At 43.8% G+C, this 27,632-nt stretch overlaps 1 protein-coding gene across 2 annotated transcripts in view; it reads right to left on the reverse strand.

Annotated features, from left to right (window-relative positions):
* Positions 1-534: 534 nt before the first annotated feature.
* EMCN (endomucin) overlaps positions 535-27,632 on the reverse strand; it is a 177,334-nt gene continuing 150,236 nt past the window's right edge. For both annotated transcript variants that reach the window (XM_030190743.1, XM_030190742.1), the window contains 5 exons: positions 21,279-21,371; positions 18,410-18,437; positions 15,456-15,514; positions 3,472-3,545; positions 535-3,261 (listed from right to left, as the gene is read on the reverse strand). In XM_030190743.1, the coding sequence (XP_030046603.1) occupies positions 3,256-3,261; positions 3,472-3,545; positions 15,456-15,514; positions 18,410-18,437; positions 21,279-21,371 (260 nt within the window). In that variant the 3' untranslated portion in view covers positions 535-3,255. The remainder of the gene's footprint in view (positions 3,262-3,471; positions 3,546-15,455; positions 15,515-18,409; positions 18,438-21,278; positions 21,372-27,632) is intronic.

The raw sequence follows: 27,632 nt of genomic DNA on the forward strand, positions 1-27,632 counted from the left end.
GGCTTAAAATTAACCAGCTGCGTTGATATTCGATGATAGCCAGTTAACTTTAAACCGGCCTGATGTGGCCACTTATAATAGTTGGATATGAATTGAATATTTGGAGATAGCCAGCTATATAATGCGATATAACCGGTTATCTTTTAGGTGCTAACTGGGGAAATTCATTAGAGGATAACCGGCTATCACCTGCTGAATATCACCGGATAGCCGGCTAAGTACCATTTAACTGACCAGGTGCCTGCCGTTCCTGGCCAGTTAAATGGCTTTGAATATCGCGGGGGGGGGGGGGGGGGGATTAGTATATAAGGCCTTTGGTGATTGTTCTGCTGGTGGAATTATTCTATTTCTTAGTATTCTTACAGTTTTCTATTGAAATGTCTTGTTTGGATCTGTGATATTACTGATGCCTTAGTTTACAAATGGCACATGTCTGCCCACATGAGTTTATCTCACCAAACCTAGTGGTAAACTCATTTCCCTACTTGTTTTAAGCAATCATAATGCATGCCGGATGAATACAACATACCATAGTGAAAGAATACAAACAAGAAAACATTTATTTGAAAAATACAGAATGCGTGCCTGTTGTGTTTTCATGTGTAGTACTTTCCAGAACAATAAAATACCCTAGCATCTGTGGTTTGGGCTAATATAACCAGTGCCAGGTAGATAACTCTTAGGCCCCTATTTAAGAAAGTATGTTAGGGTCAATATTCAGAGTGATTTGATCACGCAGAGATGGCTCCTGGCTGGTTAAATCATTTTTCCAGGGTTATCTGCTGATATTCAATGGCATTTAACCAGTTAGTGCCGCTAAATCTCACCACAGACCGCTAAACTGAGAGCCCACTAGGGTCAGAATCAGCACTTATGCAATTAAGTTGCCGATATTGAGCACTTAACCGCCTAAGTTAAGTAACCGTATCAGATTGTGTAAAAGTCAGTCGTATCTTTATGCAGTGTCTCTTAGGCGGTGAAGTACTGAATACCGCACTTAGGAGACTTTTTACCTAGGCACGCTAAAAAGTGGTTGATGCTGTTGTCAGCATGTGGGTTTTCTACCCGCTGCAGCCACTTTTAGCGTGCCAGTAAAATGGTTGCATTTGTGGGAGGGTTTTTTTGTAATGGCCACGCTCTGATTTCTCCATTACTGCGGGACCCCTTACTGCCACCTATTTATGAGGTGGTAAAGGCTACCGTGCTACTCCCACGTTAATCAAGTAGCACGTGGTAATGTGCCCACACTAGCGCAGGCATACCTACTCTCTGCCCATGGGCACACCTCCCACACTGAAAAAAAAATATATATATATTGTCCAGCATAGGATTAGTGCATGCTGAGCGATACACTGCAGTGAGACACCTCAACACATCCTGTGATAGTACTCTTTTAGTGTGTATTAGGCCTACTACGCCTTAGTAAAATGGCCCCCTAACCGCATAAGAGATAGCCAAACACATAAATCTAGATATTCAATGCTGGTGCCCAGATATGACCTGTAATTGAATATCCAGGAATAACACTGGTGGCGGTTAAAAAGATGCTAACCACCAGTGGCTATCTCCCCCCATTAAGATTTTTTAATAATATTGTCTAATTGCCAAAATTTCTTAATGCATGGTGACTGTGAAACCTCTGCATTAATTAGTAGAGGCATTCCCAGCATTTTGGGGAGGACTGCCATGCAGTTAACGCAAAGAAACCCTAACCCTTGTTAACGACATGGCAGATAACACATGATGGAGTAAGCTACATCTGTTGAGGTGGTGTCACCTACTTTGTGTTTATCTGGTGCATGAGCAGTTAAAATGCAGTAATGATCTATGCGTTAACTTTAAGGAACAGTTCCTCTCCCCCATTCCCACCCCAAAAATGACATTTTCTGCATTAGATGTTTAATATGGGAATTAGCCCTCAATAATTTCTGTGTTAAACATCCATCGCAGTTCAGGAAACAGGGGGCTTAGTGTGCTCTCTGTCTCTCAGCCCACCTGGTAGCATGACGTTTTGTTCAAATTCACACCATTTTAGCAACCTTGCCTAGTTGGGCATGACCTTTATCTGAGGTCAACCTTAGCTCTATTTCTGTCCAGATTTTTAAACCTTTGCAATGGGAACTATACCAAATCCAAAGTATTTCTATTATGGCACATTATTCCATATGGCTGAGCCTCTGAAAGTGAAGTTTCTCTTGCTGCCTGTTGCCTTTCCTTCAATGAAACTCTGCAGGCTGCGTTTCATTATGAGAAATTTCTAACCGAGTCCAACTGCTGCTGCCTCATTAGAGCAGGACAATAGTAGAACAGCACTGAGCAGTCATTGTTTCACAAGGAGGCAAAAACAATGACATCCACACACTGCAACAAAAAGCTGCCTTCTCCTCTAGGAACAAAAATATTGTATCTGCATTATGTTAGTCAAATATCACAGCAGTTTTACCCCAGGCTGAGGAAATCTCTGGCTTTCAAAAAGAGTCTGAGAAGTGGGCAGGGCTTCCCACCTCATAGCCAACAGACATACATTTCATTTTTCACTTTTAGGAGAAAGGCTGAATCTGGTTTCTTCCTTTCTGATCCTACTCCTTTTACACAGAGAGCCTGTCATTTTAATGTGGCTTTACTCCTAGGCTGTTCCATCCAAATTGCAGGTACTAACAGATCCAACACAAAACAGAGCAAACCTTGAGTTACTTGAAACATGTTTCATAGTTTCCTAATATTAGGGTCACATGTGCTTGCAAAATCAAAATTCCTCCCTTCAGAAAATGAAAGATTGGTAGATACCTGTCAAGCATATATTAGTGAAGGCCGACCTTAGTAAAGAAACTTGTTATTCTATTTTACATTATGGGAAGCAAATAAATGTGTATAGCACTTCACCTATTTAACAAGCATGGAGGTACAATTGCCTGTTTGGTTTCTTACCTTGAGGCCTGGATGTCACAAGTGGTACTTCAAGCCCCAATGTGGCACTTTTATGCCATAGAACATGGCACAAAGTTAAGTTACTGAGTAAAGAATTGAAAAACTGAATGTTACCCTCTGAGATTTTAGTCATAAAATGGCTGTCAAAGTGACAAGGGCTGAATGTCACTGCTTTACTTCAGATATTGTAGTATAGAAATTACGGTGACTGATCATATAACAACTAAAAACAGTAGCACATGGTCCGGCTTGTTCACATCTACATCCAGATGCAGTAGACTTATGTCTTCAGTATGAAATTCTGGTTAGTAGGGCAAAGTAGGTTCTTTAGATCTGAAATAAAAGCAGGACACGCTGTTATGCTTAGCATATACTGAACTGAAAAGATTATCAGCTTAAGTACTGTGTAAAGCAATTAAACTATTAATCACTCTGTTTAAAATATGAAGACATTTTCCCTCTTCTCTGCAGAAAACTATATTAAGGAGGATTTTTGTCAAAACAAATTATGGCTGGAAGTGAAAAGATGGAAGGGATACATACATATTTATGGACCAGGTGAGGAGAGGATTCATCATTCTGTACAGCTTTGTTCCTTCTCTGTGTTGAGTGCTCTCCTATGAAATAATGAAGAGCATGAGAATTTCAGGATAGAACACCTTGGTCTGCCTGCTCTAAAACAAATTGACAGTGAGAAAAGGAGAGCACAGAATTTCACGGTCTACCTCACAAAACAGGACTTCTTTGGAAAGAGAAATTTCTGGCTTGATGAAGCCGCCACATAGTTTTCTCTGCTTCTTCTGAGTAGCTCTCCTGTTATTTCCCATCTAATTATAATAAGTGGGGAAAGTACCTTGGCTCTGGTTTACTAAAGGCCTTAAGAGTTAGTGTATTATAGTATGAGATAGCATAATGTTATTTGTATGCAATATGGGTGCCATGTATCCGTGGTAGATGTATGTACTTGTGTGTATGTACATATTGGACTAGATTCAAGAAAATGATACCAGAAAAAAATCGACACCCAACGCTGTTCTATAAAGGGTGCTCCAGGTTGAGCACACTGTATAGAATAGAATGTAGTCTCAATTCCCATGTCCAAAATTCAGGGGGAACCAGGACTTACACCTGCTGAAATCAAGTGTAATTCCTGGCATCTAATTTGGGCATGCATTGTATAACACCGCCTGAAATTTTCCGGAACACCCCTGATCCGCTCATGCCCCTCCCATGGCCATGCCTCCTTTTGGGTTGTGCGCTATGGGATTTTGGCATGCAGTTTTATAGAATAGCTCTTAGCAAGATGTGCACAAATCCAAATTGGTGCCAATTAACATCAATAATTGATTATTAGTGTAAAATTATTGCCATTGATTGGCTTGTTACCCAATTTAGTTGCATGCATATCTCAGGATCATGCCCAAATTTGGGCATGCAAATTTGAGCACCCTTTGTAGAATCTGGGGTGGGGTGGTGCTGTAGATGGGGGTGTTCTTCCCTCTACCCCAGGGAGCCAAAGATAGAAGGGAGAGTTTGGAGATTTGAATATATTGGTGTTATTACCAATAGGTTCAAAGAACCTGGAGGAGTAAGGAAGAGGAAGGAGTTAAATGTTGTTTGGGATTTTGTAGAGTGTATTGCAGGCTCCAGAGGCAGAAGCAACTGGATGTAAAACCACTGAGGAAGAAGGAGTGGAGACCTTTCTACCGGATCAGGAATGTCCCTAGACCAGCCAGAGAAGAAGGTATCTTCAGCTGAGTAGAGATGTGAGCTACAGAAAAATCAGCTGAAGGGATTCAACCAGAAACTGCTGGGAAATTGACAGAATTTTCTCTACTTTGATTTATTGCCCAGTAAATATTTAGAAAATGAGGTTCAGAACCACACGTATAAATGATTTTAATGTAGAAAATGGGGGCTGTGTCAGCATTAGTGCACGGTAGCTGCTAGCGTAGCTTATTAAACAGGGAGGTATATTATTTGGGATACGTTTAAAGTCTATCTCATCGGCAAAGTAATTAATTATTCTGCAAAGAAATTTAAGTAGCAGAAAGTTTGTTGTCAGATTTAGAGCAGTAAATAAAGGATGTAGAATGCATTTTTGTGGTACATCCCAAAACAGTACAATACATTTTATGCTGCTTATTCTAGAAATAAGCAGTGGATTTTCCCAAGTCCATTTTAATAATGGTCTATGGGCTTTTCCTGTAGGAAGCCATCCAAACCTTTTTTTAAACCCCGCTAAGCTAACCGCTTTTACTACATTCTCTGGCAACGAATTCCAGAGTTTAATTATACCACGCAGGAATCACTAGCATGGATTTGTAAAAGAAGCTGTATGATTGTAAAACTTTTGCAAAATTATTGGCAGCCTGGTTAGCAAAACTCGTGCCTACTCTAATTAATTCATTGCAAAGTGGTTTTATTCATGGCCGAATGGCCTCAGATAACACTAGTTTTTTTGTTACATCCACAAGAGTCTTGTAGATCTCCAGATCCTATTGGCTAGATTCTAAATATGGCACCTTAAAAACTGGTGTCAAAAAATATGCCTAGGCGTATTCTATAAACTATGCCTAAAGTTAAGCACGGTTTATAGGATACACCTAGGGTACATCCACGTGACTAAATCTAGTTGTGGGAATTTATGCCAAGTAGAACTTGGTGAAAATGCTAGTGACTAACTTAGGCGAGGAGCAGGTGTATTCTATAACAGCGAGTGTAATTTTTAGAAACACCCACAAACCGCCCATTCCACACCCATGGCCATGCCCCATTTTCGGCCAAGCACATCACTTTACAGAATATGTTTAGCAAGTTGTGCACATAAATTCTAATTAAAGCCAATTAGTATCAATAACTACTTGTTAAGTGGCAAGTATCAGCGTTGATTGGCTTGTTAAGATAATTAAGTTGCGCACGCAATACAATATGACCAGAATTGAATGCACAACTCAAGTCATACTATATAGAATCTGGGGGTATATGTGTAATGGCTCTGGATGCAGAAAAAGCCTTCATCTATGTTGAATGCCATTTATTTGAGACTTTGCAATGGTTTAACCTAGGTGAGTCTTTCATTAATATGGTTCAGGTTCTATGTCCCCACCCCAAAGGTTACTATGCAACTTTGTAAGTCTAAGTGCTTTGAAAAACGAGCCCCTAAATTATCTGTCGGGGACTCTTTTCGAATGGTCCTTGGTGCATGCCTCTCCAGTTGACTTAGGGGCATAACTACTTTGCTTAGGAAAACTGTACCCTTTGTGATTTATGAACCGGGAAGGGGGGGGGGGGCATTCACAGGGATGATTGACTTGGGTGATAGGTAAAGGGATACTTGGGAGGTGACTATTGTTAATTTGCATGCCCCTAATGGGATGAAGGACAAATGTTTTTCTAAGGCCCCAAAAGGTATTCAACTGCATATTGTGAGGGAGCTTATTGTGGTGAGGGATATGAACTGTACTTTGGGGAAAGCTAACAGGTCATGTGGAACTAGTAGGAAGGCATTTATGGAGGGGAGGAATTTATGGGAAACTAACCAGAAATATTTTCTTGAGGATGGTTGGAGGCTCCACAATCTGAGTACCAGGGAATACACTTATTACTCAGGTAAATATGGAACCTACTCCAGATTGGATTATCTTTTTACAGAACAAATGGCCTTACATTGTTGATCCCAGTTAGAGATCTATCCCATTGTCATCTTGGATCATGCCATAGTTTTGGGAAGTTTGCAGATTGTTCCTTCACAAGATACAGCTCAGAGATGGAGAACGAGTGTAGATTTATTAGCTAATCCGGAGTCTCAGTTACAGCTCAGCTACGGAAGGAGTATTTGTTCCTCAATTCCACAGGGGAGACTAGTATGGCTGTGGTCTGGGATGTGGGTAAGGCCTCTATATGGGGTATTTTACTTAGAATGGGAGCCCAATGATGGAAGGCATATACGAAAACTAGACAATGTCTTCTGGAATGTATTGCCCAGACTCAGCGCCTCCATGAGGCTACCCCTACCTCACAGCATTGTGCCCATATGGTGAACTTAAAAGGCAGATGGATCTTCTGGACATGGATAAAATCAATTATAGACAAGTAAAAAGAGAGTTTTTGGAAGAGGTTAACAAGGTAAGGAAGGTCCTGGTGAGGGCAGCTCTGCTCCCAACAGAATTCTAGATGGGTTAAGAAGATCGTGGGCAAGTAAATTTTCACACCAGGAAATAGCAGAGGAGTTTGGGGTGTTTGTAAAATTTTATATTCCTCTGAGGTGCGATGTTCTGATACATAAATTTCTGCTTATGTGAGACAGGCAGCTCTCCCTGCTCTTACAAACCATGATAGAAGTGTCCTTGACATGCTTATCCCTCCTCAGGAAGTGAGGCAGACCATCAAGGCCCTTCAAAAAGGTAAGACCCCGGGACCAGATGGATTTCCTTGTGAATATTATAAGATCCTGATGGCGGATATAGCTGTTCCACTGGCGGATACTTTGAATGAGATCTTGCAAAGGAGTGCTATGCCTCCTTCGATGTATAGTGTTAATGTTGTGGTCTTACCTAAGCTGAATAAGGACCTGACATTGTATTAGAGTTACAGGCCTATAGCACTTTTAAATATAGACATGAAAATTTTTTCAAAAATTTTGGCCAGTATGTTGGAGGACATCCTGCCCAGGATTATTCATTGGGATCAAATGGGGTTTGTTAAGGGTAGGCACAGTGGCATTCCTAGCCTGGATGACACCCGGGGCGGATCGCCGATGCACCCCCCCCCCCCGGGAGCAGCGCGCCCCCCTGCGAAATGACACCTCCCCCGCAGCGAAATGACCCCCCCGGGTGCACACTGCTGGGGGGGTGCCGCGGTGCGCGCCTGTCAGCTCCGAGTTCGCTAACTTCGCTCGTTCGCTGCAGCTCCCTCTGCCCCGGAACAGGAAGTAACCTGTTCTGGGGCAGAGGGAGCTGCAGCGAACGAGCGAAGTTAGCGAACTCGCTGCCGACAGGCGTGCACCGCGGCACCCCCCCAGCGGCGTGCACCCGGGGCAGACCTCCCCCACCGCCCCCCCCCCCTTGGTACGCCACTGGGTAGGCAATTGGGGGATAATGTGAGGAGGGCGCTTGACCTTATTGACCATCTATAGCATGAAAGGGCATAGGGACTTTGTGTCGCTTTGGATGCAGAGAAGGCATTCAGTTGGGTGGAGTGTCTGTTTTTATTTGAAGTGTAGAGCAAATAGGGCTTGACGGACCCTATGGGGTTTGGGTTAAGGCTCTCTATGCCCATTACAAAAGCTCAATAGCAGTCAATGGGGTGTTATCTGGGGAATTTATGTTATGCAGGGGGACCAGGCAGGGTTGCCCTATGTCTCCCCTTCTCTTCACCCTCGCCTTGGAACCCTTGGCACCCTTGGCTAGAATGGTCTGAGCCAATCCTCTTATCTAACTGACATCAATTGCGAAAGAGGATAACAAGGTACTGTTATATGCAGATGACCCACTGGTGTTTATGAAAGACCCGACCCATCCACTCACTCCCCCCACTTGCTGGCAGAGCTGGAGTGCTGTGGTGTTGTCTCCGGATTTAAAGTGAAAATTGGCATTAGGTTTTAATCTGACAGCACAGGAGCACACAGCCATTCCCTTTAAAATAGCGACCAAGGGGGGTAAGATATTTGGGGGTCATCATAACAGACAAACTTGACACTTTATAAGCAGAAAATTATGAGAAACTTACTGCGCAGGTTAATTCCCTTCTAAAACAGTGGGACTCCTTACAGGGCCGTGCCTAGGGTCTCTGGTGCCCCCCTGCAGACTATCAGTTGGCGCCCCCCCCCCCCCCCCCACCGTGAAAATGATCGCTCACCACTTGCTACACTGACAGGAATTGTCAGCAATATTCTTAGAAACAAATTGCTATACATTGCAAAATAAGATAGCAGATGTAAATTCTCAAAGTGGACATATTCCAAACACTAAAATGAAAATAAAATGATTTTTTTCTACCTTTGTTGTCTGGTGACTTGATCATGCTGGCCCAGTACCTGATTCTGCTGCTATCTGTCCTCTTAACTCCGTTTCCAGGGCTTCCTTTCCATTTATTTCTTTACTTTCCTCCTTTCTTCTTCATTTCTTGCCTTACATCCGTAAGTAAAAGCTGGGTCCTCTGCAGACTGTCCAGTGGATCCAGCTTCTGCCTATTTTCTCCATCCATGTGCAGGTTTTCTCCCTTTTCCCTCATCTCATCTCCTTCCTCTCTCTTTCCTCCCCTCCATACATGCCCAGCATTTCTTCTCTCTCCCTTTCCCTCCATCCATGTCCATCCTTGTCCCTCTCTGCCCTTCCCTCCCCTCCTCCATCCATATCCAGCAATTCTCCTCTCTCCCCTCCCCTCCATTTCCAGCAATTTCTCCTCTCTCCCTGGGCCCTGTCCTCCCATCCATGTCCATCCTTGTCCCTCTCTGCCCTTCCCTCCTCCATCCATATCCAGCAATTCTCCTCTCTCCCCTCCCCTCCATTTCCAGCAATTTCTCCTCTCTCCCTGGGCCCTGCCCTCCCATCCATGTCCATCCTTGTCCCTCTCTGCCCTGCCCTCCTCCATCCATATCAAGCAATTCTCCTCTCCCCTCCATTTCCAGCAATTTCTCCTCTGTCCCTGGGCCCTGCCTTCCCATTCATGTCCATCCTTGTCCCTCTCGGCCCTTCACTTCCATCATCTATATCCAGCAATTCTCCTCTCTCCCCTCCCCTCCATTTCCAGCAATTTCTCCTCTCCCTGGGCCCTGCACTCCCAACCATGTCCATCCTTGTCCATCGATGCTCCTCTCTGCCCTTCCCTCCTCCATCCATCCTCCCATGTCCATCTGCCCGCCCTCTGTCTGGTATTTAATTTAAATTTACCTCCATCGTGGCAGCAGCTGCGCAATGTCAGTGAAAGTGCTGCCGATGTCTCCAGCCTTCCCTTCGCGCTCGTTTGTTCCCTCAGTGTCCCGCCTTCTTCTGACGTCATTTCCTTGCGAGGGTGGGACACTGAGGGAATGAACGAGCGCAAAGGGAAGGCTGGAGACATCGGCAGCGCTTTCACTGATGCTGCTCAGCTGCTGTGACGTTGGAGGTAAAGATTTAAAGCCCCCAGGGCGGCGCGGACCTGAGGTAAATGGCGAGGGTAAGCACTGCGGCGGTGCCCTCCAGAGGTCGGCGCCCCCCTGCGGTACTTACCCCGCTTACTGTGTTGGCACAGCCCTGACTCCTTATGTGGTGGGGGCGGGTGGCAGTCATGCAGATGATGATCTTATCCAAGTTCTTGTTCCTTTTTTCTCAATTGCCTAGGTTTCGAGTTTGGGATCGTATGTTTCAACAGTTTATATAGGAGGGTAGGAAACCCAGGGTTCAACTTCAGTTCCTAATTCTGCCAAAGATGAGGGGGGCATTGGATTTCCTGACCTGTGGCAATATTATCAGGCAACGGTACTTTAGGCGCTCAGGGAATTTTATGAGGGAAATTTTCAGGTACACTGGGCCCATCATGAAAATGCTTTGTTACATCCTTTTTCTATCTTTGAGTACCCTGGAGGGAGGGGAGTCACCTCATCGGCTAGGATGGTCTTTGTCTGGATCTTTTTCATCAAGGGTCCCTGATATCTCATGCTCAATTGCAGGAGTTATGCCATATGAAAATTCAATGTTTTCAATTCTTTCAATTGCGGGATTTATTAATGGGGATGGGTTCTAAACTCAACTTGCATGGACCCTCCACTAATACAGAGATGGCTTTATTCAAAGGGTCTTCTAGAAAAGGAGTTCTCTCCAGGGTGTATGGATCATTGAGAGATTTAGGATCAATGACTGCGCTTCCCCTTCAGCAGGCTTGGGAGGGTTGGTTGGGAATAAGTTTGGGGAAGGAGACATGGGCAAAAGTGGATACCTATGTAAATAAATGCTCTCTTATTACGATCTATCGACTGCTCCAGTCAATTGTATTGGACTCCAATTAAGTCTGCATATGTGCCTAGTTTACAGGAAGTGCTCTGTTGGCATTGCTGTGGCCAGAGGTGAACCTATGAACATATATGGTGAGACTGTCCAATTATCCAGTCATTTTGGAAAGTGGTGTGGAGTTGTATTTTTCAATGGGCATCAAAAAACTGTGTAGGGGGGGGGGGGGAGGGGGCATGAACCTTTGTACTGTTTATTGGGTGTTCTCCCTGGTGACTTGGACATTTGGGATAAACATTCGCTTGCGGTCACACTAGCAGTGGCTCGTATCTGGAAGCCCATCTAGGGCAGGTTGGTTCGAGATCTGCAACGAGCTCTGTCACTTTGAGAAGATAACTTTTGCTCTTTGGGGACATACTCCTCTTTTTGATGGGCGCCTTATCCAGGGGATGTGATTTTGTTTTCTACTACACTATGGATTGTGCCGGGTTGTCCTGCTGCTCTTCATTTGGCTGAAAGGGGGTGGGGAGGAAGGTAAGTGGCGGGGGGGGGGGGGGGGGGGGTCTGGTGGGGTGGTGTGTAGGGTCTGGTTAATAACCAAAATTGTATCTCTGGTGTATTTTTTGTTGGTTGTTTGCGCTGTATACCGTTCACTGTTATTGATTTTACGCTTTGTTCATGCACCAATAAAAAATTATCTATAAAAAAAAAGAATCTGATATTGAGATTGCGGCAGGGAGCCCTGCTAACTCCCGCGAGCATCGGTGAACCCAGAAATTCAATACTGGGGCCGTATCCGGCAACTGGCATTGAATTTCCAGGTTTTTTTGGTCGCTAAAAACATAGCCAGTTACGCCGATATTCAGCAGCTTACCAGCTAAGTTATAGCTGCCAAAGAAACTTAGCCGGTCAGCCAAAGAGTATTGGCACTAACCAGCTATGTTGCACAACATTGCCGGTTACTGGGCTAGCTGCTAAGCAGTAATATTCAGCCCAGATAGCCAGCTATCTCATGCTGAATATTACCACTTAGGTGGTTTAAGGCTATTTAACCGGCCAGGAGCCATTCCTGGCCCGTTAAATAGATTTAAATATCAGCCGAATAATCTATGCCTGTACCTGTAAGTGGAAATATTCACTACTATATGCATAGATCATGGGTCCAATATTCAGTCAGCAACGATCAGTGTTTTGCTGACTACCGCTGGCATTATACCCAGAAATTCAGTGCCAAGCCATGTCTGGGCTCTGACATTGAATTTCCAGATATATACAGAGCTGTCGAAAACAGAGCCAGTTAAATGCGATATTTGGCACTTAACCAGCTATGAAGAACCGCATAAAGATAGTACTGACTTTTATGCAGTGACCTTGGCCAATTAAGTGCTGAATATCTACACTTAACCAACCAGGTGCTGACTCTGCCCTCGAATGCCCCAAAATATCCGGTGTCAGCTTGGGCATTTTCAGCGGCACAATCTGGTTAAGTGCTGCTGAAAATGCACGGTTAGACCTGGACAGGCTATTTAAATGAGCAGGAGCCTTTTAAATCATGCATTTTTTCTACAGTTCATAAAGTTTTTAGTGCTTGGATTTTTGAATGCTAGAGGCAAACCGAATTTCAGTTTTGGTTTTGGATTTGGCATTGAAACCAGCCTGAAATCTGAGTTCAGGTTTTGGCCAAAAACGCCTGTGTATTTTTGGCTGAAAGCGATATTCTCTCCTTGCCCCCCCCCCCCCCCCCCCCCCCCCCCGTGATCACTCTCCATCCCCCCCATCCCACCCTGGCTTCTTTGGGGGCAGAAACGAACCCCACTTGTTCCTGCTCCATTGCAATGGCTGCTGAGACTTCCCACGGTAGCCTCGTGAGACTGCCACGGGAGGTCCTGGCAGCCATTTTGCAATTAGAACCAGGACAGGCAAGAGCAAGTAGGGTTAATTCCTTGTCCTGGAGAGGCTACGAGACCACCAGGACTTCCTAAGGTAGGCCCGGGATGTGCCTACATGTGGTTAGGCAGGATGGGGGAGTTGGCAGAGAATGATTGCGGGAAGGGGGACAGAGAGTGTGGGGGTGTGGAGAGTGAGGGAGGTTGCCACCAGGGGGGTGGGCTCAGGATGAAGGCTTTTTCAGTCAGGTGTGGGGGAGGAAGTAGGAGAAGGGGAGCAGTTTTGGTTTCTGCTGAAACCGAGCTGCCAATTTTGGTTTCAGAGTCAGTTTCGGTAGAAACTGAAGATCCTGGTTTTGGTAAGGCTCTATTTGTGATGTTATTATTGAAATTGAGTTTTTTTTCTGGACCAATACATAAGAGTATAAGAACATAAGCATTGTTATACTGGGACAGACTGAAGGTCCATCAAGCCCAGTATCCTGTTTCCAATAGTGGTCAATGCAAGTCACAAGTACCTGGCAAGATCCCAAAACAGATTTTATGCTGCTTATCCTAGAATATTCAGTGGATTTTCCCAAGTCCATCTTAATAATGGCTTATGGACTTGTCTTTTAGGAAATTATCCAAATCTTTTTTAAACCCTGCTAAGCTAACTGCCTTTACCATATTCTCTGTCAACAAATTCCAGAATTTAATTACACGTTGAGTGAAGAAATATTTTCTCCAATTCATTTTAAATTTACTACTTAGTAGCTTCTTTGTGTGCACCTAGTCCTAGTATTTTTGGAAAGAGTAAACAAGCGATTCTCATCTACCTGTTCCACTTCACTCAGTATTTTATATACTTTTATCATATTTCCCCTTAGCCGTCTCTTCTCCAAGCTGAAGAGCCCTAACTGCTTTAGCCTTTCCTCATAGGGAAGTTGTCCCATCTCCTTTATCATTTTCGTCGCCCTTCTCTATACCTTTTTTAATTCCACTATATCTTTTTTGAGATGTGGTACCAGAACTGCACACAGTATTCGACTACTCCCCCAAATCTTCCTATCGGCTATTTTATTTAACATTTATATGAGCCCAATTTGTCAAGTCCTTGGTTGTTTAGATGTTCAGTTTAGACTCCATGCAGATGATTTGCAGGTTTTTTCCTTCCAATTATTGGTTCAGTAGATAAGCTCTGCAATTTCTTACTATCAGTCTTCAAGCTGTGAGAGCCTGGTGCATGCTAACAGCTTTAAACTGAGTGGACTCGATATTCAGCCAGTGACAAGCAGCTCGCTTGCTGTCCGCCGCTGGCGTTAAACCCGGATATTAAATGCTGTACCAAGAGAGGTCATAGCAGCCATTTTGAGGAAGCTACCACTATGGCAGGAGCGAGGGAGGTTTGCTCCTGCTCCTGATGCCCCACTGGACCACCAGGTAGGTCAGGTAGGCCCGGGGGGGGGGGGGGGGAGGTTCCTATCTTGATGTGGGGGTGGGATGGGAGAGGGATGCTGACAAGGAGGGGCTTTTGTTGGGAGCCTACAGACCTCATCGGGGTGGGGGGGTGGGAGGGAGGAATAGAGAGGGAAAATACATTTTTTAAAATGTATGTCTCGACTCAATATTCAGCTGAGGCCCGCACAACTTTCTTATGCAGGACCCGGCTGAACACTGGCCGGGCCCACAGAAGCTCTGGCATCCAGCCCGCCCTATTTAGCCACCAATATTCAGCGCTGGTGCCCAGACATGGCCTGGCACTGAACATTGGGGGCTAAACTAGCCGGCAACAGAGAGCATTTTGAAAAACTCTGACCACTGCCAAATGAATATTGGGGGCTTTAGATTTTCTGTTTTAGGAGATTCATGTCTGTATAGACTTTTAGACTGGGGTTTGGGAAGGTAGGCAGCTATAAGTGGGTGTTAAGTGAGAGAGGGATGGGAAGATGTGCTGGATTAAGTCTGTAACGAGAGCTGGATGTGTATAAAAAATTGTTTATTATTTTTATTTTTTTGCAAAAATGAAGTTTTAAAAAATAGATTGGTCAATAAGTTAGGGGTGTGAAAGCATCCTACCCATTCTTTAGTGGGGTGTTAGCACAAAAGTATATCACCTCTGTCACCCTATTCCCTCCTTCTTGTCCAACATTAAGTGGGAACCCTTTGAGAAACTATTTCTTTAAAGTTCTCCTGAGGTTGCCTGAGGTCCCTTTCCTCTAAAAATTATACAATTTTTGAAAAATTGGATTAAAATGATAAAAATTAGATAAATACAAAAAAAATATTTTGATGTGAACATTGTTATACCCCCCTTTTTTTTGTAAAGAAACGGATACAGTATGAGGATGGAAAGTAACTTTTGGAGAGCATTAAGGTGGTCTCTGGGGGATGCAGAGGGGCACAGGCCAGGGCTGTGTGCAGAGACTCACTGCAGAGGCTCATTAAGTCAGTTCATAGGGGCTGAAAACTGAGGCCATATGTGAAAAACACAGTTGCTCTATGGTAGGGCCAGAGCATAAAGAAAGAAAGGAAAAATAGAAAACCTGATTGTATGAGCTTTGTTCAGTCATAGAGCTACTGCAGGTCTGCATATAAACAGCTTTGTATTTAGTCGTCCAGTTTAACCTACTTGGCCCTGTAACGTTACAATGGCAAATGTAACATTTATTTGTGTTAGCAAACATCTGTCCAGTACATACAGTATTAATGCAAAGGGAAACCAGCAACTTACCAGCTTCTGGAGATGTCTTGACAGAAAGAAGCTTCACACTTTCATTTTTTGATGTGGGTCTGTTTTAATTAAGAGGACAGTTAATGAAATAGTTATTAGTGAAGTTATTAACAGGAAACAGGAAACACATGCCACAGACAAACTGCACACATAGATTATAAACTATAGGTATATTCCTCTTTCTATCTTCATGGTGCTCTATTCATCATACATAATTTTATTTTTCTTTTGTACCCACTAAATATCACTTTTGGACATGGCCAGATCAAAGGAGTAGGGTTAGATGTCTCCCTTTCATGGTACAGACTTTCAGAGAATGTTCCAGCTATAGCACGGTGTGCTGCTGAATGTAAGCAGGTAAAACTCTTCCCTTTAACCTAGCATTAGACTTGGACTCTCAAAACAATTTTCTGGTATTGGAGACACATTTGATTTGATTCTTTTGTGATTAATAATTACCATAACAAAACAGACATATAGGCTATCATAATCCAAACATCAAATTAGATAAAGAATTGAATACTGCAACCTAAATATTTAAAAAAAAAAATCATAATTTGGCTTTGAGATTTAGTTACTTTACCTTTCCAAATTTAAGTTCAAATTGAATTATAAGTTTGGGTGCACAGTTTATTTCCCTGTCTGGGTAGACTTACAACCTAAGCTGTACCTGAGGCAATGACAAGTGAAAAGACTTGCCTAGGGTCAAAGCAGAGTCAGTGGGAGAAGAAGGATTTGAACCTTGGCTTCTCTGGTTCTTAGCCTGTTACTATAGTAACTAGGCTACTCCCCCCCCCCCCCCAAAAAAAAAACCAAATCACATTCCAAAAGCCCATGCAAACAATCATGTATTAAAATGCTCGTGAAACATGCTCCCTGCTCATCACTGCAGCTGCGGAGGAAATTCGGGCAGCAATGGCATCACAGAAACGAGCAACCCAGAGACCAGCCACAAGACCGCCAAACCCCGGGAAACTTTCCCAGAAGCACAAAAAAGCTGTGCAGCCCAGGCTGCTGCAAGGCACCAACCCAGCACATAGGCAAGTCTGTTGCTGTTTTTTTTCTTTAGTTTTGGTCAGACCCCACAGGCTCTTAAGGCTAACCGTCTGTCTCCAGACAGCACAGTACAGCTCAGGTACCACTAAGCAATTGGGGAGGTGGGGGAAGGGGGGAGGGGGGAGGGACCCGGCCACCTGGGTTTGCCACCTCTAATGTGCAGAAGACTCTTGCAAGCCTCCGCCTCAGTCCAGCAAAAGGGTCAGCACTGAGAGGAAAGGCACCACATAGATCCCTTTTTTTTAAACTTAACAAATCTAAAACCTAAAAAGCAGACCAGGACTGCACAGATTTACCACTTCTACCTGCTGGAGACAGAACAGACTGACTTTAGAGGGACTGCATAGCCCATTTATAGGTTACTTAGAAGTCAGCCATTCTCAATCTCCACCTGCTCTTAGAGGTGCATAACCCATTCGTCTGTGCTGGTCTGGAGGAATGCTATAGAAAATCTGTTTTACTCTTTTGGAATCTTGCCAGGTACTTGGACCTGGATTGGCCACTGTTGGAAACAGGATGCTGGGCTTGATGGACCTTTGGTCTGTCCCAGTATGGCAATGCTTATGTTCTTATAAGTGAAGATAATTGGCTTCTTTTAGATCTAGTAGTAGTTGGTTCCACAGACTAGACCCTGCAAACTAAATATCTGGCACATTTAGTGCATAACTTAAACACAAGTAGAGAGGAAATACCCATTAATTTCTTTTGCAATGGATGTAGGTTCCTTTATAGAACAGGCACCTACAGCAGGTGCTCAGGGCACCTAAATGCATGCACCCCATTGTAGAGTTGCCTCCAAACAGTCTTAAACCTAGATCGCAAGTTGAACAGCAACCAGTGTAAAAAAAAGTGAAAAAACAGGGGTTTTATGATAATTTCTTTTTTTTCAAGTTAAAAAACATGCTGTTGTGTTTTGTATCAGCTGTAATCTCCTACAACTGAATACTGTCAGACCCAAATATAGGGAGTTGCAGTAGTCCAATTTGCTAGTTATCAAAGCTTATTTTCAAATTTAAAAATTAAACCAAAATCTCATGAGCTGAGTATAGATCATGAAAGTCTCTAAATTTTGACTGTAATTCATGATACATTCTGGTCTACTTTGTGCTATTCTGTAAGTTTAATGAAATAAGTAAAACTTAACTCTCCCAGCCTTCTCTGCTAAATATGACAGGACAACATTTTCTTGTAATGAGATGCTAGATCAGGATTTCTCAAAACCATCCTGTTGGCCTAGGAGCTAGTCAGGGTTTCAGAACATCCACAATGATTATCTTTGCAGGAAAAGTGTACAAAGCTCTCTGCTACATTTGGATGGGGTGGGGGGCAGATTTAATTCATGCATTTTTCAGTAGCTCAAGGATATTTATATTAAGGCACACTAGGTGTTTCTCCAGGACAAGTGTGTGAAGCCCTCTACTAGATCTTAGTGAATTTATCTTGCTTTCACACTACATCTTCATGTTATATACTTGCTAATGTGAAAGAGTCAGGCTAATTTTATTTTATATAAGTCTGCCTTATCTCTCTATATAAAAGGCAACACCAACGTTCTATGAAGCCTCCAGCCGGAAGTGTGAAGGGGGCGAGATATCCGGTTTCCCTATGAGTGTCTGCCCCGCCCTCTCTGTAACACAGTCAGTGAAGGAAAACAGCAGAGCACGAAATCAAATCGCTGGCTCTGTAACAGTGAAGGACTCAGAAGGGGGAGGGGAGAGAGGCCAGAGGGCAGGGACACACACACTCCCACATGCACACAGAAGAAAACATTGCTAGCCCCCGTTTCATTTGCATCAGAAACGGGGCTTTTTTACTAGTATAAAATAAAATTAGGTTAGCAGAGCACAATTCAGGCTTCTACAGCAGGATAAGAAGATATAGTGAACATCTTCACTTACTTTTCAGCTGCATTTTGTGCTTCTTCTCCTGGAACGACAAATATTTTAGTTTCATTAAGAGACGTGACAAAGAGAGTATTCAAAATGGCACCAGAATAAGATAAAGAAATAAAGCCAGTGTCATGATATCACAGCTCAGCACCAAAGGTGAAGGTTTTATCCATGCTATACATGCATGGGCTGCAGTCATGAGCCCACATCAATGTCTTTAACTTGGTGGGGGGGGGGGGGGGGGGGTAGTCATGAACTGTATCCTAGCTTTCCTGGGACTGGATGTGGAAGACATTATTCCCGTATACCTCCTTGATAAGTTGGACTGTGAATCCCATTCAAAGCATGATCAATTTTAATGAGATTTAGCCTTTCTGTAGTGTCTAATGGGGGTGGGCTGGATGGGCTGTCATGTGCAATGACATGAGAAATGTTAATGACATATCCCATGTATGTCAATAGTGAATGCAAACGAGCAGAAAAAAAAATGACATTTCATGTTCTTGTTTTTCATTTGCTGGCAATAGTGTTCACTCGTTTGAAAGAGCACGTGCCCAATGGCTTTCCTTCTATGATGACAAAATGGCCAAATGACAGTGAATAAAATGAACTCTTCTGGAAACAGTACAAGAAATATCACAAACGAAAAAGTTCTGGTTGCCCATCCCTAGTGTCGCTTCAGGCACTGATAGGCCCTGCTGAAGTATAAGCTAGGGCAGCCCTCTTGATTGTAGGAAAACATGCATGTGATTGAACTAAATTCACTTATAATAAAATAAATAAGAGGGAAAAACTAGCATACAGTTGCTAGTCATGGGCAGGGTTATAATATCTGGCACTTTATCACAGTTGCTGCCTCCAAATCTTTTGTATTGAGAGGGAGAAACAGAGAAGTGACTGAGTCAGACCTTTCACCTACAACAGGCAGTGAGCTGACACCTATATTCCAGGGGCGTAGCCAGACCTCAAGGTAGGAAGGGGCCAGAATCCGAGGTTGGGGCACATTTTGAGTGCCGCCTCCCGCCCCACCGCCTCGCCTCCTTGCCGCTTCCCCTCACAAACAAATACCTTTGCTGAAGCCTTCTTCAGCACCAGTCTCCGGCGCAGCTGCATTCGCTGCCATGCTCTTTCTTCTTGCTCCTCCTGTGCACGCTGATGCTCCTCAGTTTCACGTAAAGGAGAATCAGTGTACACAAGAGGAGCAAGAAGAAAGAAGAGCAGCGTCGAGTGCAGCTGCGCCGGAGACCGACGCTGAAGAAGGCTTGGGCTGGTGGGGGTTGGGGATCCCCGCCAGCCAAACCAGGGGCATGGATGAAATTTGCGGGGGCCTAGGCCCCCGTGGCCCCCTGTAGCTACGCCCCTGCTATGTTCACAAATCATGGCTAACCCTCTCTAACAGCAATTTTTCAGTGGTCCAATGAATAGAAAGGGCTGGCATGATGCATTTCCTCTGTGTCCCCTTTCCCTGACCCCCCTCCCGACTGCTCCCACTCAACCCCCACCCCGACTGCTCCTCCTCATCCTCCACTCTCTCTGCTCCATGTCTCCTTCCCCCGCACCCACCAAACTTAATAATGAATGTTCTGCAGGCAGAGATCCCCAAGCCCACCAGTTATAGACATACTCAGCCTGACCCTCCCCCTTCCCACAGCCATCAGAACACCTTGGTAGTTAGTAGATATGCTCCTTCTTACAGAGGCTGGCACCCTGTGCATTAACTGAGCATGTAAGGGGTTCCAGCATCAGTGGCTGAGAGTGTTGCCACTGACTGCCACAATGTTTTGACAACTGGTGAGATGGAGGGGATAACTTTGGCTAAAGATGTGTTCAACTGGCAGGGACTGGGGATCTCCGCCAGCTACAGCAATGCTGTACGTTACTGCTGGGTGGTGGGTGGGCCCAAGTCCAAAGTGGATGAACTCATATCTGCCCAGGTCCACCCGTGGCTATACCTCTGCCCAGACCCTTTCATAGTACCCAACAGTGAGTCCTATTGCACCACAAATCCCATACAGGGAAGCCTTCTGTTGTAAGGTGTCTATTCTAGAGATGCCCTGTCCAAACTTCTCAGAACCAGTGGTTAGCTTTATGATGGTAATAATGAGACTGTCTCTTGGACAAGAATACTGTCTTGTGGCAGGATGATTAATCAGAAATGAAATGACGATGAGAAGGCAGTCCCTTATATTGTCAAATAATGCATTATAAAGTCAGAAGAGATGACTGATCTTTGAAGTGTGACAGAAACTGGGGTTTTCAGTTTTGGTTGAAACCAGATCACTCAGTTTCGGCCAAAAGGGAGCCAAAACTGAAGCCGTTGGCCCCCCAAAATCCCAACAGAAAGCGGGCCCCCATGGGCCTCCTTGGCAGGGAGCCACCTACCCCCCATCAATCACAAGTACCACCCTCTCACTATCCATAGGCCCTCCCTAGGCCTATTTTGGAAGCCCTGGTGGTTTAGTGGTCTTGTTGTGGCAGGAGCAATCCCTAGTTGCTCCTGCCCTTGTTGATTACGCAGTCAAAATAGAAGCCATTTTGAGATTGAACCTGGTATGAGCAGGAGCAACTGGGGATAACTGCTGTCCAATGAGGCCACTAGTGCACCAGGGCTTACAAGGTAGGCCTGGGAGGGCTTAAGGGGTGGTGGGAGGGCAGTGCATGTGGGGGGGGGGAGGGGAACTTTTGGTTTCTGTTGAAAATGTACTGGCATTTTCGGCCAAGACAAAAGCATGGCCAAATCCAGATTTTGGGCCAGTTTTGACACCAAAGCTGAAACCTAACTGAAATTGATTTGGCCTGTACTCATCTTAGTCTGGACATTTCTGGGTAACTAGCAATCTGAAAGCATTAAAACAGCAAAAGATTGCAGATCAAATACCTGGAGGTGTTTTCTTGCACATTTTGTACAGTACAACAACAACGGCCAAAAATAAGACAAGTCCCAGAGGAATGAAGACTGGTAAGATGATATCTGTCAATGGAAGAGAATGCATGAGTGACACTTTTCCATGCATGATGACAACTCTTTAAAACAGGAGTCCTATCTATCAAATTAATAACATATACTGTACATTTCTTTAAGTAGTGAACAAACAGGCAGCAGCAGCGGCACTGATAGGCACAGATTTGACTAATTTTTATTTGCAAGATGCTAATCCATTCCATGCTGTAGCAGACCTCTTAGATCAGTAGGGCTAAAGGAGGCCACTGTACAAACAAATTAGTTTTGGTCTGTGGCTAAAACCTTTCTTAATGCACACAGACTATAAAAAGCTTAAATGTTAATAATTAGTATTAGATAAGGCACAGCAAATTCAAAGGCAAAAAATGTAGTTAATTATAATAATATTTCCATTTTTTGGGCTCTCCAATACTGTAGAAATATATATATATATATATATATATATATATATAAAAAGAGTCATGAACAAATTAGGCAAATAGTCTATAAGAAGAAATTAAGGGGTCCTTTTACTAAGGCAGGTACAGAACTGGAGGTCCTGAGGTTTGCATCACAGAAAGCTGAGCGCAGACTCCCTGAAGAGTTTCCGTAAACTGCTGAAGTTGAATCCATTGTAGCTGGACCTCCTGAGCGATGTCCTGGAGGTGGCCCAAATGGGTAGTCAGATCTTGGACAGATCCAAAGAGTTGATTTAATTCAATCTTTTGGTATCTTGACTTACTTGTATGCAGATGACATTCTCCTATTTTATCCTACTAATCCATTCTCCCCTTATACTACCCCCCCCCCCCCTACAGACCTGCCTTGATTACGTTGCACGCTAGCTACAGGAGCACCAACTTATTCTGAACACTGACAAAACCGTGGCCTGTTGGTTTCCCGGTTCTACTTCCCCTCCATCCTCCACCACCACCCTTTTCGGTACCTCTGTCATGCCAGTCTCTCGCTTTTGTTACTTGAGGGTTCTCCTACATTCCTCCCTCTTTTTCCTACCTCAGATTTCCTATCTATCTAAACTCTGTTTTCTCTACTTCTGTCAGTTGCAGGTCATACACTGTTATTTTAACCACAAAGATTTTCATGCTATCATCCTATCCAGCGTGTTTTTTCTAGCGAAAAAGGTGCCAGTACTCAAATGCCAGGCCTCCCTTCAGGGGTAGAGTTATCACTGAGGGACCCACCCCACAATAGCCAGGTCCCCTGCAACTAGTCACAGAATCTATGACATGGTAGAATTGGTGTGTAGAGCCTGAGCTTTTTCATTAAAACTTGGGGACTATGGGTCAATTTTAGCAGACAATGGAAAAGGTGCCGGTACTCAGTACCCCCAAGTACCCCCTCAAAAAAAGCCCTGATCCTATCATTCTTCACTTTTTGCTTTGACTACTGTAATGTCATCTATGCAGGCTTTCTGCATTCTTCATTTAAAAAATTGCAGACTTTGCAAAACACAGCCGTCCACCTGCTCTGTCACACTAGCCGCTTTGATCATACCACTCCTCTTTTGAAATATCACCATTGGCTCCCCGTTGAGTACCAAATGATTTATAAAATAGCACTTCTGAATTTTAAAAGCTCTTAGAATTGGTGCCCCTGATTACCTCTGCTGTCTCACTATTCCTTATTCTCCCCCCAGATTCTTTCATTCTATAAATGATCATCATTTAGTTTTCCCAAGCTCTAAGCTCACTCAACTAGAGTCCACATGACATTGTGCTTTCTTTTTTCTTTTCCCCCACACTTGGAACAGTCTACCCCTTTCCCTCCATAGTGAACTCTCTCTGAAGAGTTTTAAATCTACTACTACTACTTAACATTTCTAAAGCGCTACTAGGGTTACGCAGTGCTGTACAGTTAACATAGAAGGACAGTCTCTGCTCAAGGAGCATACAATCGAAAGGACAAATGTACAGTTAGTCAAATAGGGGCAGTCAATTCTAGTCTAAAAACCTGGCTTTTCGAAAGTGCTTTTGGCTAGGCGATCTGATTGGACCCTCCAGCATGAGGCGGTTTATATTTATTCTTTCTAATATGTGCTTTCCTATTTCTTCTCTGATCTGGTCTGAATGCTTATCTTTTCTGTCATTATTGGACCTCCCTTTCATTTCTGAATAAACTGTAGATTGTACACTGCTGTTCTCTGCCTTAGCAGCTACAGCAGTCTAGCAAATTTTAATGAACTATAAACTATAAGAGCCAGTTGCTGGAGCAGCTGCAAAGTGGGTGACTCACCCAAGCTCATGGTCTTTGAAATCTGACACGGCTCGAGGTAGGTGAGCCCTTGGGCCTCAGTTGGGTTTATGCTACTCACCTAGCCCAAAAGGCTAGGAAGACCCCACCAACTGGAAGGGATGTGACCAAAGGATGGCTCTTAGAAGAGCCCTTGGGGGCTGACCTGATGGAGTCGAGGCCAGGCAATGGCCCTTAAGAGGGCCCTTTGGGGCCTTGTCTGACAAAGTCAGTACCAGGGAATTACCCTTAAGAGGACTATTGGGGGCTTGGCTTGATTGTTAGGACCAGGGAGAAGCAGAGTCGGAGGGCCTGGAGGCCGAGAACAACAAGACACAATGAGACACAGGCAGGAACAGAACTGGAACACAGGCAGAAAGAGGACACAGGCTGGAACAAGGCTGCAACATACACTAGAAAACTCTAGGAGACCTGTTGCAAAGGCACCGACTGGGAGTCTGGAACTTTCTTATATACTACCAGACAAGTAGTGATAATATCAGCCAGCGCCCTCTTGCAGGGCTATAAATGAAATGCTGGGTTTCCAGGAAGTAAACAGATTCTTCTTGGCACAGAATGATGCTGGAGATCACAGAGAATAGGTGAAGGTGTGACATTGTCTATGCTCAAATCATACCTCTCTATTTTCTCACTCTTCATGGCTCTATGTCCCCTGCTGGAGGAGCATTAAAAAAAAAAAGTCCAAGTCAGAATTGGGATACCTAGCTCATTATGTAAACTCCTCTCCCCTCCCAAAAAACCCATCCATTTTAGAGCCATTTTCAAACAGGCTCTAAGATGGACTTGCATAGAAGACATCTAAAAAGAAGAGCCATTTTCCAAACTGACACATCCAACTTATAAATGCCAAAAACCCAGCCATACGAACATCTGTCCGACATCATTTTGAGAGAAATGGTCACACATACGTCCTTGGATGTGATTGAAAGAGGTCTAGATAAAAACCACTACCCCCATTCCAAACACAGAGCCCTGCACTTCTGTCCAAATGCTAAAACCTTAATTCCATAGGAACACATTAGAATAGACTCCCCTCCCAAAAAAATTAAGACCGGACTGGCACCCCTCCAGAGCAGAAGCTCATAACACTCTCCCTGCAACTGTACAAGAAAGCAGACATCGGAAACCTGCTAGACATCCATTTTTATATGGAAGTTATCCACTTTGAATGTAAATTATTAAGAAGATCCTAATAAGCAAAACATCTGTTTTAAAAGTAATATAGTACATTATACTTTCACACTCAGTTTGAAATACTGTAAAATGCTTTCAAAATGAGGTTTGCTTGAAACCTCTAGGCTGGTACTGTACTTCTACAGTCTGCCTAGCACATATGCTCTTGATGCTATGCCTAATAGTGTCCACTAGGTGTCAGTATTGTAGCCTTTTTGAAATCAAAGTTAGAGAGATGTGGTAGCCGTGTTAGTCCACTTTTAAAGGTAATCAATAAAAATAAAAGAAAATAAAACATAGAAAAGAAAATAAGATGATACCTTTTTTATTGGACTAACTTAATACATCTATTGATTAGCTTTCAAAGGTAACTCTTCTTCAGATCTCTTACCTAACCCACCCCACCCTCATCCTGTGAGACTGTCACTGGAATGTTTTGATGTTTCACTTATATACTGTTATTTACCAATATTTAATTATTTTGGATCTGATGAAGAAGGGTTACCTTTGAAAGCTAATCAAAAAAGGTATTAAGTTAGTCCAATAAAAAAACATATCATCTTACTTTCTTTTATATATTTTATTTTATTTCTATTGATTACCTGAAATCAAAATTGAAAGAAAAATGCTCAATGCAAGTGAATTACCAGACATGCTCTGGCCAATATTCAAAACAATTTAACTGGCCAGGAATGACTCCTGGCCAGTTAACATTTTAGCACCTAACCTCAAATATTCAGCGAGAGATAACCGGTTATCTCTGCTGAATATTTGTGGTTAGTGGCTAGCCACTAACTGGCTATACAGGCGCAGATATTCAGTGCCAAACTGGCTATGTTTAGTGATTAAAATAGGTTGCATAACTGCTAAAATTTAACTGGTTAGCGCTGAATATTGTCATAACCGGTTAACTTTTTAGTGGTTAATAAACGCTGGATATTCAATGCCAGAAATGGCCCAGCATTGAATATCCAGGTGTAATGCCGGTGGCAGACAGGAAAAGTGCTGCCTGTTTCCAGCTGATTAGTTAGTCTCAGACTGACTGAAACCTCATCTATGACAGGTCACCCATATAGGATGAGTTTCAGTCTGGAGGTAATGTGTGAAGGACTGACACAAGCATTGCCTATTTTATTTACTTAAATTTGCACACACTTTTTTTCAGTAGTAGCTCAAGGTGAGTTATGGGCAGGCACACTGAGTATTTCTCTGTCCCTGGAGGGCTCATAATCTAAGTTTGTACCTGAGGCAATGGAGAGTTTTAGTGACTTGCCCAAGATCACAAGGAGCAGTAGTGGGATTTGAACTGGCCACCTCTGGATGTCAAGACTGGTGCTCTGGCCGCTCCTCCACTCCTGTTAGAACTGTCATAAAGATCGCTTCCACAGCCAGAACACTGACACAGCAGTAGAACTGGTGATGGATTATGGTCCCTGGAGCTGAAAGGAAGCCTGGTCTTTTCTCACTCCCCAATCCCTGGTCCTTTCTTCCTTCTCTCCCTCTCCCAAGCTTTCATGTCTCAATCATTCATCTAAGCCAGTGCTTCTCAACCAAATCCTCAAAGCACACCCAGACAGTCAGGTTTTCAGGATATCTCCAATGAATATGCATTAACAAATTACAAAAACAGGGTATGTATATTTTACTATAGCTGTATCAACTGTTCTACACACTCTATCATTAACAACTATAAATGTGTCAAAAATTCCACCTGGTCACCGGCCCCATTATGCATGTAATATTACAAAATATGTGCATTTGTTAATGATTATTTATTATATGTGTTGTGAGTTTGGAGTAATTGAGTGTTGGTATATTTGTAGAGATTAGAGTGGATGAGGTGTGAGTATGAAAGTTTTGTAGGTTTTTAGAATACATGGTTGTTGACACATGTGATATAAAGAATAAAGAATTTTTGACACATTTAAAGTTGTTAATGATAGAGTGTGGGCAATGAATATGCATGAGATAGATTTGCACTGCTTTCTCAGTATGCAAATCTCTTCCATACATATTCATTGGGGATATCCTGAAAACTTGACTAGCTGGGTGTGCCCTCAGAACTAGGTTGAAAAGTACTGATCTAAGCATCTACAGGAGGAGATTGGCACTACCACTACATTTTGCTTCAGCCTCCTCTGTCATGTAAATCTGATCTAGATCCATGCAGTTCACAGCGGGAGGCTGAATCGGTGCAAAAAAAGGAAGCTGTTGTAGATGTGAAGTGCAAGAGAGTAAGGAAGACCAGTAGAGAAAGGATCATGATTATCTCCCCTCCCCTCAGAGTGAATCCAGCACCTCTTACTCCCCCCCCCCCCACCCCATGGATTTTTAAAACCTGTTTTGGCAGAAGAAGTGATAAACACACGCTTCCCACGGCCTGCCTGGAAACCCTCTGATGTGTCCCGACCCTGTGACTCAACTTGGTGTGGGATGCATCAGAGGGATTCCAGGCAGGCTGCAGACAGTGTGTGTTTATTGTTGCTGCCGCCAAAACAGATTTTAAAAGACCACGAGGGGTGGGGTGGGGGAAGAAGTGCTGGATTTACCTCAAGGAGAGTGTAGGGGTGGAATGAAATGAGGAGAAAGAAATGCTGGACCAGAGGAAGAAGGTTGGATGGAAGGAGAAGGAGAGATAGAGGCACTGGATCCACCAGGAAGGGGGAGATGGCAGGAGAGATACAGAATATGCATCGGGGGGGGGGGGGGGGGCAGGGGACACATCCCCGTGGAGGGGAGAGGGAAAGGAAAGATACTGGACTAAAAGGGGGGATTCTAGACAACAGGGTGGGAGCATTGGTGGGAGAGGAGATGCTGGCCTATGGAGGGTATGGGGAGTGGGAGAGA

Source organism: Microcaecilia unicolor, chromosome 2 (genome assembly GCF_901765095.1).
Source record: "Microcaecilia unicolor chromosome 2, aMicUni1.1, whole genome shotgun sequence".
NCBI classification, from domain to species: domain Eukaryota; kingdom Metazoa; phylum Chordata; class Amphibia; order Gymnophiona; family Siphonopidae; genus Microcaecilia; species Microcaecilia unicolor.